The 18,504-nt window shown below is 36.3% G+C and overlaps 1 protein-coding gene across 7 annotated transcripts in view; it reads left to right on the forward strand.

Moving 5' to 3' along the window:
• Positions 1 to 37: 37 nt before the first annotated feature.
• zmynd8 (zinc finger, MYND-type containing 8) overlaps positions 38 to 18,504 on the forward strand; it is a 28,674-nt gene continuing 10,207 nt past the window's right edge. For 2 of the 7 annotated variants that reach the window (XM_069179335.1, XM_069179341.1), the window contains exons 1-14: positions 38 to 332; positions 3,301 to 3,532; positions 9,363 to 9,433; positions 10,600 to 10,754; positions 11,808 to 12,026; positions 12,770 to 12,883; positions 13,907 to 13,969; positions 14,113 to 14,205; positions 14,424 to 14,511; positions 14,718 to 14,773; positions 14,918 to 14,995; positions 15,095 to 15,210; positions 15,496 to 15,974; positions 17,346 to 17,486. In XM_069179335.1, coding sequence (XP_069035436.1) covers positions 3,519 to 3,532; positions 9,363 to 9,433; positions 10,600 to 10,754; positions 11,808 to 12,026; positions 12,770 to 12,883; positions 13,907 to 13,969; positions 14,113 to 14,205; positions 14,424 to 14,511; positions 14,718 to 14,773; positions 14,918 to 14,995; positions 15,095 to 15,210; positions 15,496 to 15,974; positions 17,346 to 17,486 — 1,687 coding nt within the window. In that variant the 5' untranslated portion in view covers positions 38 to 332; positions 3,301 to 3,518. Of the gene's footprint in view, positions 333 to 3,300; positions 3,533 to 5,946; positions 6,026 to 7,568; positions 7,596 to 9,362; positions 9,434 to 10,599; positions 10,755 to 11,807; positions 12,027 to 12,769; positions 12,884 to 13,906; positions 13,970 to 14,112; positions 14,206 to 14,423; positions 14,512 to 14,717; positions 14,774 to 14,917; positions 14,996 to 15,094; positions 15,211 to 15,495; positions 15,975 to 17,345; positions 17,487 to 18,504 lie in introns of those variants that run through there. The other 5 variants (XM_069179339.1, XM_069179340.1, XM_069179338.1 and 2 more) reach the window with 5 other exon arrangements.

Below are 18,504 nucleotides of genomic sequence, written 5' to 3' on the forward strand. Positions count from 1 at the left end.
AACCTGCCGGGCAGGGCAGAAAACCGTCAAGGCCTCCATCTCCGCTACGTCAAAGCTCTCTGACTTGAGTCGTCGTCGTCGTGTTGTCACAGCGTGCTGAAGCGCTTTATTTCCCCTTCACAACAAGATCGACTGCTGTCTTCTCCAATAAGAACGCGTTCATGAGCATTAAACCTTGCAGTTTTAGGGTACAGAAAAAGAAGGGTTTTTTTTTAGAATGAGAGTGGCCGATGGGGGTTCTGAATGCTTAGGAGGCACATAATCCATACACACACGTTTTTTTAAAGCATTGTACAAGCAAGACTGGGATAACACCGATTTCTTCACCAAAGGTTAGTAAAGCCGTTTCATGAAAAGAAACAAAGGGCTGCACTGATAGTCTAGAATACTTTACATTTCTGGAGAGATTTTGTATCGGGACCAAAGAAAACATTACACGGGGCGCAATGCAACTAAGGTTTGGTTACTCACTTCAGAGGAGCATTAAAAATCCTGTGCGATTACCGTTTCCTTAAATCTAGTTACACTTACAACTACCGAAGGGTTTTGGTATGTACAGAACCTTCCTGTTAAAGCGTTTGCAAGCTGCATCAAGTGAAGGTGTGAAGAGTCTCGTTGGAATGAAACTAGAATTCCATTTTGTGATTAAATTATTTAGATATAAAGGTCTGGCTGAGTGGTAACTTAAATAAATGAGCCTGTTCACTTGGACACTTATACACTTAATGTATAAGTACTATCAACTGTATGCAATTGTTTACATGCATAGCCATAATATGCAATGATAAGCAATTATATTGACATATTTTAGTTAATTACTGCCATGTTGCCTAGTGCGATTCCTGAGTGCCGCTGAATTCAACAGCCAGTGGCTGCAGAAGCCAGTGCATAGAAATGTAAATACAGACATGCTTTATATTTAAAAGACAGAAAAATTAATTCAGGGAAGTTGCAAAATCTTCAGAAGCAAAATCAAGTCATCAGTGCCTGTGTGTTTTAAACATCATGGCAGTGAGGGCTGGGCCTAAGAGGATGTCACCTTAAAGAGATAAGAGCTCCCTTAAAAATATCCATTGTGAGGACAGCATCTTACTATAAATCATCTTCCAGCTTGTCTGAAAAAAAAAGCTTCAGCACTCCCGAGGCTGATGAAGACTTACAATTCTCAAAGAGATGTGGTGTGTTCACTTTGAAGGCCTCAACACAAGTACTGTATTGTGCTCACCAAAAAAATGAGAGATTTTTGACAGCCATTTGTCTCCACTTTGTTTCAGTGCCAGGACTGGAGGAGACATTTTTAAACGCTGTGTATCCAGGTGTGGTTAATCAACAGCTGGGCAGCCTATGCACATAGAACACATTTATAAGCTTCAGTCTGTAAAAGTAATTTTGTGCAGTGATGGAGTGGTGATGAAGTATTCAGAATAGTAACTGAGCTATGTGGTGGAAAAGGTGTAAATGTAAATGACCACTCTAAGGTTCTGGTTGTTTATCATCTGACCCTTTAATTCTATGTATATGGAAGTCTAATGTGCCAAGGCATGAAAGAACACAACGTGATTAGTGTAGGATGTGAGAGTGCAGCCTATTTATCTATACTAGAATTTGCCTCAAGGTGTCACTATTACATTTAGGATCACAGAAAAAGGGCACAAAGCTATACAGTAAATAGTATTTCCTGCGAAAATAATGTTTCTTCTACAAGTGAATTGTAAAATTATAATGCAGGTGTATAGCAGTATTAGAAGGTGTTCAACACGTGCAGGTGTCAGAACATATAATTGCAGGCTGTTCAGTAATTAGTAAGAAGTCCATTTTCGACACTCCATTATAGGAAGGAGTGAGTGAGGCCAATACTTTAAGCTTTTAGACACCTGAATCTCACAAAAATTGTAAGTAGTAGCCAATGTATATCTCTATATGTTGGGTGCTTTTAAATCTGTTATGAATTTTTTTTTATATGATTGTTTTATCTTTGTGATTGGTAGAATTCCTTGTTCTTGCCACATAAATTAACTTTTATTATGCAAAACTATAGCAGTGCGGCCTGATATGTAAGAAATATTATGCCATTCTGAAATAAAATACAATTTGTTATAGATGCACAGTTTGAATTCACAATGAAAATATATGGCATGTTTGTGTTTAAATTATGTATAAAAAGCTTATTATATATTATTTATATGAAATATTATTTTATATTTACTTTTAAAAACATTTGTTTCACAAATGCAACAATACCCCAATAACCAATTAATAGAAATTTGTGAATCACATGTAAAAAAAACAAATTGCTGTTGCTGTTAATCAGAGTTTGTGACCCGACTAGAGGACATTGGCTACTTTTTGTAGCACAGTGCATATATTTCATGGGGAAAATAGGAAAAAAACAGTACACACAGTTCCACTTTGATTGAGGTAATGTCAGCCTTTTCTCCTGACATAAAACAACCATGACAGTACTATATTTAAATAATAATTTTCTGTTGGAAAACCAGAAATTACGAAAACAAAACAATATTTTTCATATAGAAAACAGTTCATTTTGGTAGATGTTTAGTGCTTGTATACAAATCTATTTTTATTTCTGGATTAAATCTAATACAGTATTTGATTAGTAATGCACAATCAAACTGTCTTTTTCTAAGAGATTGTAAGTAGACCAAGATCTAGAGAAAACAGTAATTTTGTGGAATCTAATGGGAATTAACTGAATTTGCAATACTAACATTTTGTGAGATGTTGTGTAATATTAGAAATATGCCTTTAAAATATAATATTTACATTCACTGTATATTGTCTGCATGTTTTTATATCTAATATTTCTGCATATATATAGGAAAGATATATATATATACACAAATAATTGTGTAGTTGGCCAGTTGACTATTTTGTTCTTAAGAATCTTATAAATGTAATATTTCTAGAAGCCTGGTAGATTTACAGATGGGCCTAAGACAGACCTTCTACAGACTGCTGTCACCATTTATTCTTACTCTTCATTCGTATACTTTTGCATTTGGGAACTTAAATTTTCTGTGGATTGTTAAAATAAAAGGGAGGGATTTCTTAGACAAAGGCCTTTCTCTCTGCAACAGGGAGGACGAGTCAGACTGCTCCTAGTTTTCATGTTTTGGGGAAATATTTTGGAAAATACAGTTAAATACAACCCAGCCAATGTAGGATGCAGTGATTGGTAACGATTTTAGAACATTGTATGTGTTCATTTGTTTGTAGGAATGTTTTAAAGTGTGTATTTTGTGATTTGGGCCTAGATCTGGCTCTTCTTTTTGTCCACAGAGCTGCTCCTGCCTGCTTGAGCTGAACAAAGATAATTACTCAGGAAATGTTTCAGCCAATCCGCTGCCGCTTTACATCCCGGTAGTGAAAAGAGGCCATTCAGGGTCTAGCTTCTATCTGGCAGTCTGATCATCAAGCTGAAGTGCCAAGCCCTTTCTGTCTAAGAACTGAGACTGTCCTCCATGTTTTATAAGTATTGACATAACACTGTGTTAGCCATGCATCCACAGAGGTAAGCCTGATTTTCTTACTTTTTCCTTAATGTACTGTTTATCTAATACCAGAATATTGTTCTTTGAGAGGGAAGCCTGCAAATCACACACCACAGCACTGGAACCAGGCAGAAGCAAAAGCAGTTTCTCTTGCTGGCTGTGGTCACATGGTTACTTAGCCAGTCTCCATTGCAGAGATGACCATGGCAAATCCTTTTTGCAAGACAGGAATATATGTAACATTTTCTTTCTGTTGATTTAGTCTTTTCTGATTGTGAGGGATCTCTTTGTAAGCAGATTGCCTGCATCATTGTTTGCCTGTGTCACATGTCAGCCTCAGATAAAATGGAAGTTAAGAAACAGATGTAGCTACAACAGCACAGCAGGGATCCCTGGGGGAGCAAATGGCTTACAGAGTAGCACACAGGTTTACATTTTGGTGTAAGGTAATGGAGAGAGTGTGCACAGCTTTTTGTTCCTGCAAACGACTGAAAAACATTGCTTTCAACTAATTTTACAGAACAGGACTTGAGGAACTGCAAGGAACAGTGTATTAGAGCCCTCTCCTGTCAGTGCTTTGCCTTGTATTGAAGATTTCAGCCTGCTTTACTAATGCACATATCGTACAAAGTGTAATTAGGTAATATGAATTTGATTGATGGGCGGAAGGTGGCTAATTTTTTTTTTGATGAGAGCCACAAATTAAGGAGTGCAATCTCAATAAGTGGCCTGAAGTTATGCAGAAGTTGACAGTCTGCTGTTCTCGTGGCTATTATCATTTTAAGCAGCAGTCCTGTTGACAGCAGCTGAGCTATGAGTGGCTTTAAAATGTAAGGATCTGTTGAAAGCATGAGGTTTTTAACAGTAAACATATGAAAGATCAGTTTGAGAGACCCACTGCAGTGCACATCTGAGAGTTTGGTTTGCTTTTGGCTCTCCTGTGTATACCTGTCGTTACTCATTGATAGGTGATCTCTTTTTAATGCAAAATTAAAAGTGAAACTCCAAAAGTGAAAAAGCTGTTTTTTTCAGTCTACATGCTCAGGTTCTGTTCTGCACAGCCTAACCTTTTTATTTCTCAAGCAGAAGGGGTTCACGCTGTTGTAACTTGTTATTATTGATTAGCAGTGCAGAACCTTTCTTTATTTAAACCTTTTTTTTGCCGTCATCTAATTTTTTGCAACAGGTTTATGAATTTGAATTTAGGGCAACATCCTGGAAACAGATCCTAGTATTCTTACAAGTTTGTGCGACACGTACCATAGTGTTAAGTCCAACTAAGGGTAGTGTTTTAGAAACTCTTTTTTTATTCCTTATTGAATGTGTAAATATGGAGTGTGTACAGTATATGTAAATAGATATGCACTATGAGGACAGAAGGCTGTAAGCATGATTTGACTAAGAGTTTTTAAGTCTGTGCTTTATTACTGTTGTCATGCAGCTTTAAGAAAGAGAGGTTGTTTTTTGAAAGATTACAATCCAATACTTAACATTTTTAAAAGTATACTTAAAACAAAATATATAATGTATTTTTCAGTTAGGTTATTCATTATATATGGTTCCTTTTAAACCTTATTTAATTTCTCTACAGGCTTTTAATCATTCAATGTGTTTATATGTGTACGTATGGAAAGATCATACATATCTGTATGTGTTGTATTTGCATAAGTCACAACATTGATGGATAATATATACACATAAATGTGTGTGCTTCTGCAAATAAATAGGACATGTACGCTGCGTATTTTATTATTGGTTTGGATTTCTAATCTTCACTGTTTAACTGTGAACTTCACTGTTTAATTGTCTTATTGAATGTACTGTAGGTTTCATTTCTGATTTAGTTTGAAGTACTGTGTCCAAACTTGTGTGAGCTCCCACTGTAAATTATTAATGTCAATACGCCGATTTCCTTTTTAAGTCTAACAGCTTACAATGTTTTCTTTGTACTGTCACACAGCAGCTATTTAGTTTCAGAAGGCTCCTAATGTTTTTCCTATTCTTCTAAGTCTCATCAATACAGAGCCAGTGGGATACTGTGATATTTGTGTTCAGAAGGTATAAGCAGTTTTAGAGGGATAGAAGGGACACCATAATATTTTAGTTTTCTATAAACAAGGTTTTGAATATAACAGAAATCAAATGGCATAAGCGGATTTCTTTTCCCTTTGCATGTACAGATTTGTGTGGCTGGATAAAGAAATACATATGGGAAACTTTGCATGGAATGATTCTGTTTTTATTTTATAAAAATCTCTGCATTGCAGCAAAATGTCTAAGAGACAAGGTAGTAGCAAGCTCTGCTCCACAGTGCAGCAGCCCAATCACACTCCTCCATGTAACACTCAAACCAATCGCAGCCACAGCCTAGGTTAAAGATTGACAATTGCAGTCTAGCAGCAGGGAGAGCAAGGCCCTTCTGGAAAATTCTGCAACCATCTTTGTTTCATCCCAACCAGCCAAATTAAAGCCAAGCAGAAGAATTTTCTTGTATATTCTGTGCATAAGACAAGGTATGCTACTATGTGTCACTTTTCTGCATTGAAATATAACAAAAAAAAAGTAGTATTGTTTTAAAAAATATTTTAGTTCTTATGAAATGAGTAACTCAGGGTATGTGGCAGACACAGACACTGATTTCTTATACATTGAAGTTCACTTTGTAATTCCTTACCTCATATATGATGGATTTTGGCAATGTAAGAATGCAACAAAGAGTCAAAGGCACGGCTGTTTTTTTTTCATTTATCTTTATTGTTGTTTGTTGTCATCATCTCCCATAGTAGCAGGAAGCAACCCTCTTGGTTCACTGTGAGAGGGTACCTGGTGATGCATCAACAAATGTATATGACCTGAAGATCCACTGAAGTTTAATTGAATCCCATTTGGAGTTTTAACATTTCTTTGTCTGTGAAAGAGCTGAGGTTTCCCTTCTAAATAAACTATGCAGTCTTTTGTTCTTTGTTTTTTTTTAATGTGTCAAAGAGCTGCACTTTTCGTGTCCTAGCTCTGTAGGCAAGTGGTCGTTTGCAAACATTCCAAAATGGGAAGTCCCAGGAATGCATGCTGTGTCATGGGAAGGGAAAAAGGCAGTGACATGCCATGTGCTGGGAATCTGATGTGTTGGGAATCTTTTAGTCTCTGTCGGGTAGGGTATGTCCAGTCTTGTTCAAAGCTACAGGACAGATGTTATTGATGTTAAATACCATTTTCTGTATCAGCACAGTGGCAATATATCTTTACAGAAACATCAGCATCTTAATTCAAGTCTGTGGCTGTTGCTGTTGCTGCATTTAGAGACTGTAGCGAGACATGCGACTCATTCAGATGCACCTATCTGCATACAGTTACTGAACACAGATGTGCTTTTTAATCCATTTACCGAATTGCATTTTTCTCTTAAACAGTGCAGTTATTAATATTTTGTGTTAGTTTTGAACAGTGAGGGCCTGCAGTGACTCACTCAAGATTTTTTTTAAGGCCTCTCGGAATCACATGAAGATTCCTACCGTACTTCGCATTATGATATTTTTTTAACCTTGTTGTGAAAAATATACAGCTGCCTCTAAAGGTCTTAACAAGGCCATTAATCAGAAAACAGCAAGTTTATAGTTGTTTTTTAAAGTGTTAATTGTAAAATGTGCATTATGACTACGTTTTTTAAAGTGTTCGAAGGCATTTTAGCTTTTCCATCTTAGTTCTGGCTACTTTGTGTTATTTTATCACTTGATATAAATGCCAAAAGTACTAGATAGCCTAATATAACATTTTGTTAAATTTGATTGTCATCTTTCAAAATATGAGGAGGATGTTTAGTTTCAGAATTTTAGGCATGATTTTATTAAAATATGTTTGTTTCTCGTGTGTTGTGAAAGTATTTTAAAGACCTGTTTTAGAAACTTCCTATTTGAATAAATATTTTCTTTCTTTAAGAAACTTAGATTAGCTTATTGTTGTTTGGATTCCATTCCAAAAATGTGGAACAGTCTCCATGGTAACATGTTACCAGGGAAACACTAACTCATGCAGTGGTTTGTGAAATTGCTCTACTTTGTGCTTCCCAGAAAATGCTTTATTACACTGGTAGGGAAGAAGTGGTCCTTAATGTTGAATGTTTTTAGAAATACATTACATTTTTTGTGCACAGCAAGTAGCTTAAAGTGAAGGATGTTTTTCTTCTTGCAAAATCACAGTGGGTCTAAATAAAAGAAAAGTATTTTTATGCATACATTGTTTAATTTTAAAACAAAGTTTTGTTGTGGAAGAAAACATAGTGAGAGCCATAGATATTTGTTTTGATTATATATTCTAAATTATAACTGTATATGGGAGATTGTTTTATATCTTAATCCTTATTAATCTTCTAGACTTTATGTTAAATCTTACTTGAAGAAGCCAAGAAGATGAATTTGCTCAGTTTGGTCTCTATCATTATCTGGTCTTTTTAGACTGTGAAGGGCTTCTTTTTGTGTTACCTAGTAAAACTGGCAGCTACAACAGTGAGGATTTGGGCATTTTGGCTTCTGGATGAATGAATTGCCCTTCGTACCACAGATCGGTTCACTGTAATTCCAAAGCAATGATGCTTGAGGCTGGAATCTTGTAATAAACAAAGCATTGTTTTTACAAGCATTATGCAACTTTATGTGTGAAACAAAAATTGCTATTCAGAAGATTTAATTTATATTTTTTTATCAAGGAAGTGTTTTTAGGCCAAAATCAATTGGATTTTGTATTGTAAATGAATTATGGTACTTCTAGCTTCAACAATTGAGTGTGATAGACATTTGTATTTCCTTAAGCACACACAACAAACTAATGCTGCATTTAAGCTCTTATCCCACGTGAGAGTGAAATGGGAGTTAATCTCGCTTGAGATTTGATTATTATGCTGAAGGATTTACCAGATCACTAGATTACAAAATACCAAATGCTTAAATTATGCTGTTAAAGATTCTTCCTTCCCTGTTTGTTTACATCTGTTGATTGTGGAACATTTGTATGGGGTTTCAGTTGCATTGCTACTTTAAATATGTCAAATTATATCCATATACAGTATATTGACACTATTTCTGATGTTATGCAGACCGCCAATTTCATTTGTGTTAGAGTCTTAACTACAAAAAGTGTGATATCAAGATGTTTCGTTTGTTGCAGGTTGCAGGTTTCTCTTGGAAACCATTTTTAGACTGTAACAAGCAATGTAAAAAAGAAATTCTTAAAGCTGATCAGGATCTAGGATTTAACTGTAAACATTTACTTTTGTTAAAGTTAAGCAAGACGAGATTTTAATTCCATATATATATTTCATGTTAAAATCACAACTTTTAAAATTGACCAGTTGCTCATCTGCGATGTTTTCAACTGTTATGTCTCTTATGTCCTCAATTATTGTGAGTGGCTTTGCTCCGTTATGGTTTTATTGATGTATTTATGTATCTATCTATGAGCTGGAACAACTGCTGCTGGTAGCTATGGAGATAGTCTCTTGTGGCACTGATTAGAAAATAAACATTGAAAATGAACCTTAAGATCAAGCCAGATACATGCTAATTTGGCTAGGCAAGAAAGAAAGCTTGACCGCTATTGTTCATCTTTGTATACATCTCAATAGATTTTTGCAGCACAACTGCAAATACCCTTAAAGAAATTCAGCAGCAGGTAAAAAGAATTGTTACTGGCGCAGTGTAAGTCAGTGACGACTGATCCCCTTTGAGAATATGCAAGTTATAAGCACGGTCAGTACATGAAGCCAGTCCATTTAGGGTCACAAATGCTGTAGGAACATTGGGGAAACCTGAAAGTGTGATGTGAAAGACCATTGTTTTCCCTTTTTTTTTGCCCTTGTAGTTTGGCTGAAGAAGAAATAAAAACAGAGCCGGATGTGGTAGAGGGGATGGACATCGCAACACGATCTAAAGGTGAGAAGGCTTTTCATACTGGGAATATCAGAGTATATGCATGTAAAACTCCATGATACTTCTGACTTGATGAGCGTGAAACAAAAAATGTCAGATACCTGATTTCAAACATTTGCTTTTTAAGTTTTAATTGTTCAAATAATAAAATATTTCTAATGTGCGTCTTCAATGCTGCTTTAAAACAGTAATGTCATTAACAAATAACAAAACAATACAAATATGCACAGCCAAGGAAAACCTCAGGAATAACTGAGGCTGTGCTATGAACACAGTCCTGGAGAGTTTCTTTTCAGTTCTTTGCTTGACCAACAAACTGCTTTTTAATTCTGACATTAAAAAGCGGTTAAAAATGCAGAGCGCACACAATGTTGTGTATGTCTATCATTTTAGTTCCATGTAAATATATCATTTTTATTTCCCCCTGGAACTGGCTATAGTGTAACATTCATGTTGATCACTGTGTAGTGTCCTTCCCTTAAATTAAAATAATTGGAGAGATGATAGACACAACACCACCTAATTAAGCATTTTAAAAATACAATCCCTTTTGTAATTAAGTGTTATCAAAAACTCTCAAAATGCCTGAAGGAGGCATGGCTCAGTATCTGGCATACTGCTTTTCCACAATTAACAAATGTTTAAATGAGAGTTGGTAGAAATAACTGGGTGATAAATTCTTTAATAATTACACTTAAATGTTTTTATTTAGAATTGTATGTTCTTCAGTGCTTCTGTTTATACAGTGATATTACTGTGGCAGAATTCCTCTCTGTTGTTAAGAGGTAACATGGCTGCTGAAGTATGTACAGTGGAGTAAGTTATTTTAAGTAGGAGGCATCTGCAAGTAATTTACATGTACGTTAAATGAAAGAGTACATGTAAATATTGTAGAGAAAGAACTCAGTTACAGTTTTCTGTTGAGTGTAAAATAATTCCTTTACTGAGCCATTTGCATTTCTCAAGCTTGTGCATTTTATATGGCCATTTTTCACAACTAATACAAGGCAGACTTCACTCTTCACTCTATACAAAGATTTATGTGGTGAACACCAGGAAACAGAAATGACTCATTTTGTCCAGTCTGAGAGTTTTTTTTTCTCAATAAATTGGGGAAAAAAAAGGACTTGTTTTCTTGTAGTCTTGTCTGACTTTGAGTTGCTTTGTAGTTTCAGATCCTGGGTCTGCAGAGCGAGCAGCACAGAAACGAAAGCTTCCCAGTCCGCCACATTCTTCCAATGGTCATTCCCCTACTGACACATCACCAAGCCCAATTAAAAAGAAAAAGAAACCTGGCTTAGTGAATAGTAACAACAAGGAACAGGTATAATACACATCTTTTTTACTATCATCAGAAAGATTTGTTTAAAATTGTCTGAACGTATTTTATTCCTGACTGTCAAACAAGACACTTGTTGCAGTCTGTTTTGCATTTTAATTTTGTATATTTGGTTTTACATTACTAATTTATGAATTTTGTAGTTTACTCCACCTGCCATGTTGATTTTGGCAAAGTTATGTATAGTTAATACATTTGAACTCATAAGTGATAAATGTGTTCATATATGTAATTAAAGTTTTCTGATATACAGTATGTATAAACTGAACTGTTGGTTAATATTTTATTAATTTCATTATTTTCACCCAGTAATTTCTGGATAGCAAATGAACTTACTAACATCCTTTGCTACTTATGTCATAAGATGAACACAAATCACAATGTAGTGTAATGGCACAGGGCTAAATTTAAATTAATTTCACTGTTATCATATGTTTAGTATGTTAAAGTTTTTGGTAAAAATATTGACATATGTTTGTTTTTAAGTTTTTGTAAGCATCCTATTTTGCATGAATGAGACTTGTGTGCTTTTGCCTGTGGGCTATGAATAAAGTAGCCCTTTTCACTGATTGTCATTGTTAAAACAGCCTTGTACTGTTTAAAGTATCCAGCCATTCTGTTAAATTGTACAGCCTGTCATTTATAACACCATTTCTAAACATGCATTATTTATTCATGTATAACAATGCTGTGAGGTAAATTACCTTTGTATCTATGCTTATTGTAAAGAAGGGCTTGTTTCATGCAAAATAGTGATGCTACATGTGGTGTGCCAAAACAAACTTTCAAATTCCGTTCAAAATGTAACATTCTAGCTAGTACTTTTTATTTTTTAATTCAAACAAGATTTGTGTTGCTTAATGCCGTGTTTCTAATTAAACATATGTCTGTAAAGTAGTATGAAGATCTATTGATCTAACACAAAAGTTTGTTCTTGGCATCCACCATTTAACATTCAATGCTGTATGAATTTGCTTGTTGTACTACACTTTGATCTCTTGTGTTTTGAAAAACCTGTTTCTCTTGCCTGCATTTCAGTCAGAACTAAGACATGGTCCCTTTTACTATATGAAGCAGCCACTCACCACAGACCCTGTTGATGTTGTACCACAGGATGGACGGAATGACTTCTATTGCTGGGTGTGCCACCGAGAGGGCCAGGTCCTCTGCTGTGAGCTTTGCCCAAGGGTCTACCATGCAAAGTGTCTGAAACTGACAGCGGAGCCCGAGGGGGACTGGTTCTGTCCAGAATGTGAGGTACTCGTGGCTCTCTAACATTTTCACGAAAGAAGGCCTTGAAACAGACTGGGGAATTGGTACACTTCAGGGTGCTCACCTTCATTTGCTTGCCCAAAGAGTAGTTACCCTCAAATTGTTAAATTCTTTACATGTCAAGACGGTTTTGGAAGTGTCTTGAGGAGCATGAGGCAGATGGCCTTCATCTTCCCTATGGTCAGAGCCACTCCCAGATCCCAGTCAGGGTGAGAAGCTGTGGATTGCACAGTTCAGTCCCAACACAATCGCTCTCCTCTGCCAAAGGCAGTTGTGCTCAAGGAATGGGAATGGCTGGGATGGGACTGGGCTGCAGATATTTCCGCACCTTGTGGCATACAAGCCATGTCTTGTTCATGGTGTTCTTGCTGCTTTCAGACATTGTAGTTGGTCGAGGCTTTGGCCAGATAGTGGATTTGAGCCTGACTTTATTTGTGTCTTCTTCATAATCCATTCTTCTTGCTAACGGATGTGACTTCTTATATAAACAAGTTTAAAAGTAGTTTTCTGGTTAACTGATTGTTGATCAAACAACAATCTTTTTAGAAAGCCAGCATAATGTAATTATTTTTATTGTAGAATGTGTTGCTTATTTTCCAGTGGGCATTTTTCTATGCCCATTTTTCAAATTTAAGTATTAAATAAAGTTTTTGTACTGTTTTTTTATCTGATTGAATTTTCTGTTATTCAAAAGGTGTTACAGAACTGCATTCCTTTTTGTCTTTCAGAAAATAACAGTGGCAGAATGCATAGAAACTCAAAGCAAAGCAATGACAATGCTAACAATAGACCAGCTGTCTTATCTGCTAAAGTTTGCACTTCAGAAAATGAAACAACCTGGGGTAAGTTAAAGTTATCCTTCTACTGTTGGACATTATATCTTTACTGTTGTTTTAGTTTTTCTTTCATAGAAAATTCTTCCTAATTCTTTACTGTAGAGTGTCCGTGGCATTCAAAAAGGGAAAAGAAAGATGTTTCTATCTGAAGAAATACCAGCATGAATGAATACAGAATCTGGTTTTGTAAACAGAAAAATACATCTGAAACAGTGTCTTTGATAATCTCATGAAATGCTAATGAAATAAGTGCTTTCCAAATTACATGTTTTATTTCTCTTAAAAAACACAATCATTTATATGGCTAACTCCCAATTCCTCAGCTTGTGAAAAAACATTAAAAATGCAGCTTTTCATAACTACAGATTTCCCCAAAACTAGATCATTGTGCCAGCTGTTGCAAAAAAAAATAAATTGTTGGATCTTTTATTTACACATTAACAGTTCCTAAATATTTTGCAGTACACTTACTGTACATATCACAATAAGCCTTTAACCTCTGAAACATAAAACCTGTACATCTAAAAGATCTTATTTTCAAAGAAGTGTTACAACAAAATATCTTTTCTGCCAAACCTGGACCTCCAGATCAGACCTCTTCATTCTGGGGTGTTCATTCAAGCAAAGATATCCAGTGCAGGGATATTTATAGAGATTTATAGAGCGAACACGTTTGGCTGTAAAAAGCCCATGCTAAATCGCTAGCAATTGGCGGTGAGGAAGGGCGTGACTGCTGTTACATGTCAATGACAAAGAAGAAAGAAGGAAGTGCATATTTTCAGGCTTCTTAATCAGATTTTTATTGGAGTCCTGCATTAAAATATAAATCCACAAAAGAAAGAGCTTCCTTCTGTTCCATTTGTTTTGTAAGTTGCAGGACAGTCACCTCACGTTCAGACAGCCTGGTCACGGATGTATTATGAGATACTTTCAAGACCATTGACATATCATTTTAAGTAATTCCAGTTGTCCAGACAGCTGAGCGAAGCTGTTTTCTGGTGAGGAAAAGCTCTCCTTGCTCTCTTTCAGGATCAGCCACGCTCGAATCTTTCACCACATGCTGCAGCCCACCAGAGAAAACCTATTAATTGGGTAAAAAAGCAATATTTACCATATCCCTTATAATAACTGGAGTGTTCAAAACTTACACAGTCTGTCTGGAGAACCTCATGTGGATAAGCTCAGTTTTTGATCATATTGGACCAATTAGTCTTCTCATTTTTGTTGTTTAACAGACAGAGCCATTTCAGAAGCCTGTATCTCTAGAACAACATCCAGATTACGCTGAATATATATTTCATCCGATGGACCTCTGCACATTAGAAAAGGTAGTTGGTTATGAAACTAACAGTTTCTCACCGGTCTTATAAAATTGAGCTTTTTTTTTCTTCATCCCCATTAATTTGACACCTTTTTAATCATTTGATAGTGTAATGAACAAATAATAATGAACACATTTAAAAACAAAACTCTAGCCTGTGTTGTGGTTGCTATTTTTTACAGTCCCAGTATCTTATTTAGCTTTCTTTCGTATTTTTCTCTTCAGAATATCAAGAAGAAAATGTATGGTTGTACAGAAGCTTTTCTTGCTGATGTAAAATGGATTTTACACAACTGCATAATCTACAATGGAGGTATGTTATATATTATCAGGCCTTATTTTAATTTCCTTTAAGTAAAAACTAGGTATAATTCATAAAAACATCTGTAACCTCCTTTTTTGACAGAAATACAGTATATGAAGTAATTGTAGTTTTAAATAGATCATATTTTTATCACAACCTTTGTTAAATATTGACCATTTGGTATAAAGGTGCTTAATAACAGATTTTTTTTTCAGGTAATCACAAGTTGACAGCAACAGCTAAAGTCATTGTAAAAATTTGTGAACATGAAGTGAGTACCATTATACATTCTTGCCAAGCAAATAGATTTGTTTAGAAAAAAAGTTTGTCATTTATGTTTTAATCTCTGACTCAGTGATATTTTTTCTCTAAAATCATCTTATGTCCTAATGCTTTATATCATTCACTCCTGCAGATGAATGAAATAGAGGTTTGTCCAGAATGTTATCTGTCAGCTTGCCAAAAGAGGGAAAACTGGTTTTGTGAACCTTGCGTAAGTTTTCACTTTTTTCAGGCAGCTGATACCTTTCCATATTTTAAAACATGTGATTATGTCTATTTATCAGAACCATTTTTTTTTAAATCTGAATAGAGTAATCCTCACCCTCTTGTGTGGGCAAAACTGAAAGGATTTCCATTTTGGCCAGCTAAAGCTCTGCGAGATAAAGACGGACAGGTCGATGCCCGATTTTTTGGGCAGCATGATAGGTAAGACATTTTTAATATTCTTATTAATATTTTTACTATTCTTAAAAAGTTCAGAGTTTTCAGATTAGAAAAAGGGCAGTGCATGTTAATAAAACATGTTGATGATGAAATATGACCCTGTAATCCTATATTACAAAAATTCTATTACAAAAATGTTTTAAATATATTATTATGACATATTAATTATCAACTGTCTGACAATAAAGTGATTTTTTAAAAGCTGCAGATTTGTCAGAATGTGTTTTCTTGCGAGGCATGGGTGTAATGTATTCTTTAATTTTTCAGGGCCTGGGTCCCAATAAATAATTGCTACCTCATGTCCAAAGAAATTCCTTTTTCTGTGAAAAAGACTAAAAGCATCTTTAACAGTGCCATGCAGGAAATGGAGATCTATGTAGAAAACATCAGGAAGAAGTTTGGCGTTTTTAACTATGCTCCCTTCAGGACACCATACACTCCCAACAACCAGTTTCAAATGTTGCTGGATCCCTCGAACCCCAGCGCAGGCACAGTCAAGCCTGAGAAGCAAGAAAAAATCAAGTTCAATTTTGACATGACAGCGTCTCCTAAAATCATCCTGGGCAAGACCATGCTCTCAGGAGGTACAGGGAGGAGGATCTCTCTGACTGAGATGCCACGCTCTCCAATGAGCACCAACTCCTCAGTGCACACGGGGTCCGATATCGAGCAGGACACCTCGGAGAAGAGCCTCAAAGCCCCCACTAGTCACTACAGCGCTGGGGAGGAGTCCATGGACTACACAGGTACATCAGCCTGCTGGAGCAGTCTTGACTGGAAGAGACCGCCTTTATTTTGCACAATGGTATCAATTTTAATGCTCATTTGTGTTAAGACATAAGCTTGTCCGATATGGGATTAAAATGCTATGCTGAGCTTCCACTACCCTTCTGCAAATTACCTGTATTGTATTCAGTATTTTCTATAATGGACTTATTTAAAGTTAATAAAACCCCACATACTGTACACTGGAATAAAAAGGTTTTCAGGCTATTTAAAATGGTCTATAAAACCTGCCTCAAATACTAGACTTAAAATTAATAAAAAAAACTAACCAGCTATACCAATATACAGATGTGTACTTTTGTTTTCATTTCAGTTTCTCTGTACTCGGGGAATGAATTCCCTCTAGTCAGTCAATTCTCTCAAGCACCTAGCTTGTACGGGCAGTGGTGGCCAAGAATAGGATCAGATATTAAAGTAGATTTTAGTGTTGTACGTCACTGAGCTTTATATTAAACTAACAATCCAAGTTACTTGAGACTAAATATAGTTGTAACGTTCAAATGCTGAGATGCGCTCAGGGTGTTTGAGATGGAATTTCAGTGTGTGAGGTGTAATTAATTCACAGGCTTGTACAATGTGTAGTATTACTTTCAGTGAGTTTAAATTAAAAAGTATGGATTTTTTTGGTCAAAAAGCCACATTCACATTCACTATAATAACGTGCACAGAAAACGCAAGCTTTATATTGGCAGTTAATTGCGCACATGTCATGTCATGTGCCAAACTGCTTTATACAGAACCATACATGTCGCGGGAAGCCGGAGCCTACCCGGCGGGCAACAAGCGCAAGGCAGGGTACACCCTGGATGGGACGCCAGTCCATCGCAGGGCCAGTGCAAGCCAACGGGGACAATTTGGAGCCACAGTAAAGGCAGAGGGGGGGATTTGACTCGGACACTGGGATAACTCCCTACTCTTATCGAGAAACGCCCAGGGGTCTTTAATGACCACTGAGAGTCAGGACCTGTCTGTTAACGTCTCATCTGAAAGACAGCGCCCACTACAGTATAGTGTCCCCGCCACTGTACCAGGGCATTAGGACCCACACAGACCGCAGGGTGGGTGCCCCCCGCTGGTCCCACTCACACCACTTCCAGCAGCAACCATAGTTCCTAGGAGGTCTCCCATCCAGGTACTGACCAGGCTCAACCCTGCTGAGCTTCAGCAGGTAGCCAGTTGAGAGATGCAGGGTGATCTAGCTGCTGCCTCTAATTGGGTACGAATGTTATTTATATTTTAAATAGTGTTTAGAGAGGTTTGTTGATTGGTTCTTTGGAACTTGGATATGGTCAATGTCGTAATTATATTTATGTTATTGCTCTCTTCCTCAGCATCTCCAGCATCTGCAAAGACTGGGCATGCGGGCAGTGTGACTGAGAGCCCTAAGCCTTTCTCTCCTCAATCTTCAACACCTGTCACTACCAAACAGGAGAGGACTTCTACAACTGGAAGCATCCTTAACCTCAACCTGGGTGAGTTTTGTATATTTTTATTTTCCAACAGCATTGGCAGCTAGTGACTTTTTTGAGAGCTGAGGCACAAATCAGAAAAAAATGATCTTACTGTATATGGCAGTCTGATGTGCTATATAAGTATCTTTGTTACCTGTATATTTTTTTTCCGCTGTTACATTTTGGCAGTTAAATGAGTTTTAAATTCTTTCACAATTCCCAGAGGTCTAATACAATGTCTCTTCTGACAATAGCCATTATTGGAAAATGTATGTAGGTATGTGTAAGATATATCAGGCTCTCGCTACTTCACAAAAGATTGAAACTGGTAAATTCCAGAACAGATTTGTATTACTAGCAAGAAGGAAACCTATCATGAGTTATATACACATAGGTCTATTCATTATACACAGAAGCAACTGCATTGAGGTTTGCAGGGAAAACATTAGTCTATTGCCATTGCACATTTTGCTATGTTTTGAGAGGTTTTTATACCATTGATTTAATTTCCTACCCTCTATTCATGTTAAATGTAAAGTGTCCAGTTTCTCATGAACCTGGACAGTTATGGTCATCACCAGCATGTCAAAAGACAAGTAACAGGGTAGATTTCTTTGTTATTGGCTATCTGTGATCATCACCAATAGAAAACAGTTGACCAGATTTGCTTGTATGAAGCTGTATATATGAACAGCCTTGTACATAAGTACACCTCTGAAGAAAAGGATGAACATTCTCTTGTACAGGGAACGTGGGTAACACCATCCAAGATGTACTTGTACTGAATGGATCCATTATGAGTCCTGCTATGATGTTTAAATGCATGAGTAGTTTATATCGTCAGATTCTAACCTAGATAGTTTTTTAATTGAATCATTTTTGTAGAAAGGTTTTAGGTTCTAACACCTCTCAGAATTTGTTTGCTAAGGCCATGTGGCTGAGTGTGTAAGTGCTTTTATGCATTTTTCATATAATGGCTCCACCTCTGTTGTTGAGGTGCTAAAATTAAGGACAATTCAATATTATTGTTTCTTATTTT

The sequence above is a fragment of the Lepisosteus oculatus genome, chromosome 16 (assembly GCF_040954835.1).
Source record: "Lepisosteus oculatus isolate fLepOcu1 chromosome 16, fLepOcu1.hap2, whole genome shotgun sequence".
Lineage (NCBI taxonomy): Eukaryota > Metazoa > Chordata > Actinopteri > Semionotiformes > Lepisosteidae > Lepisosteus > Lepisosteus oculatus.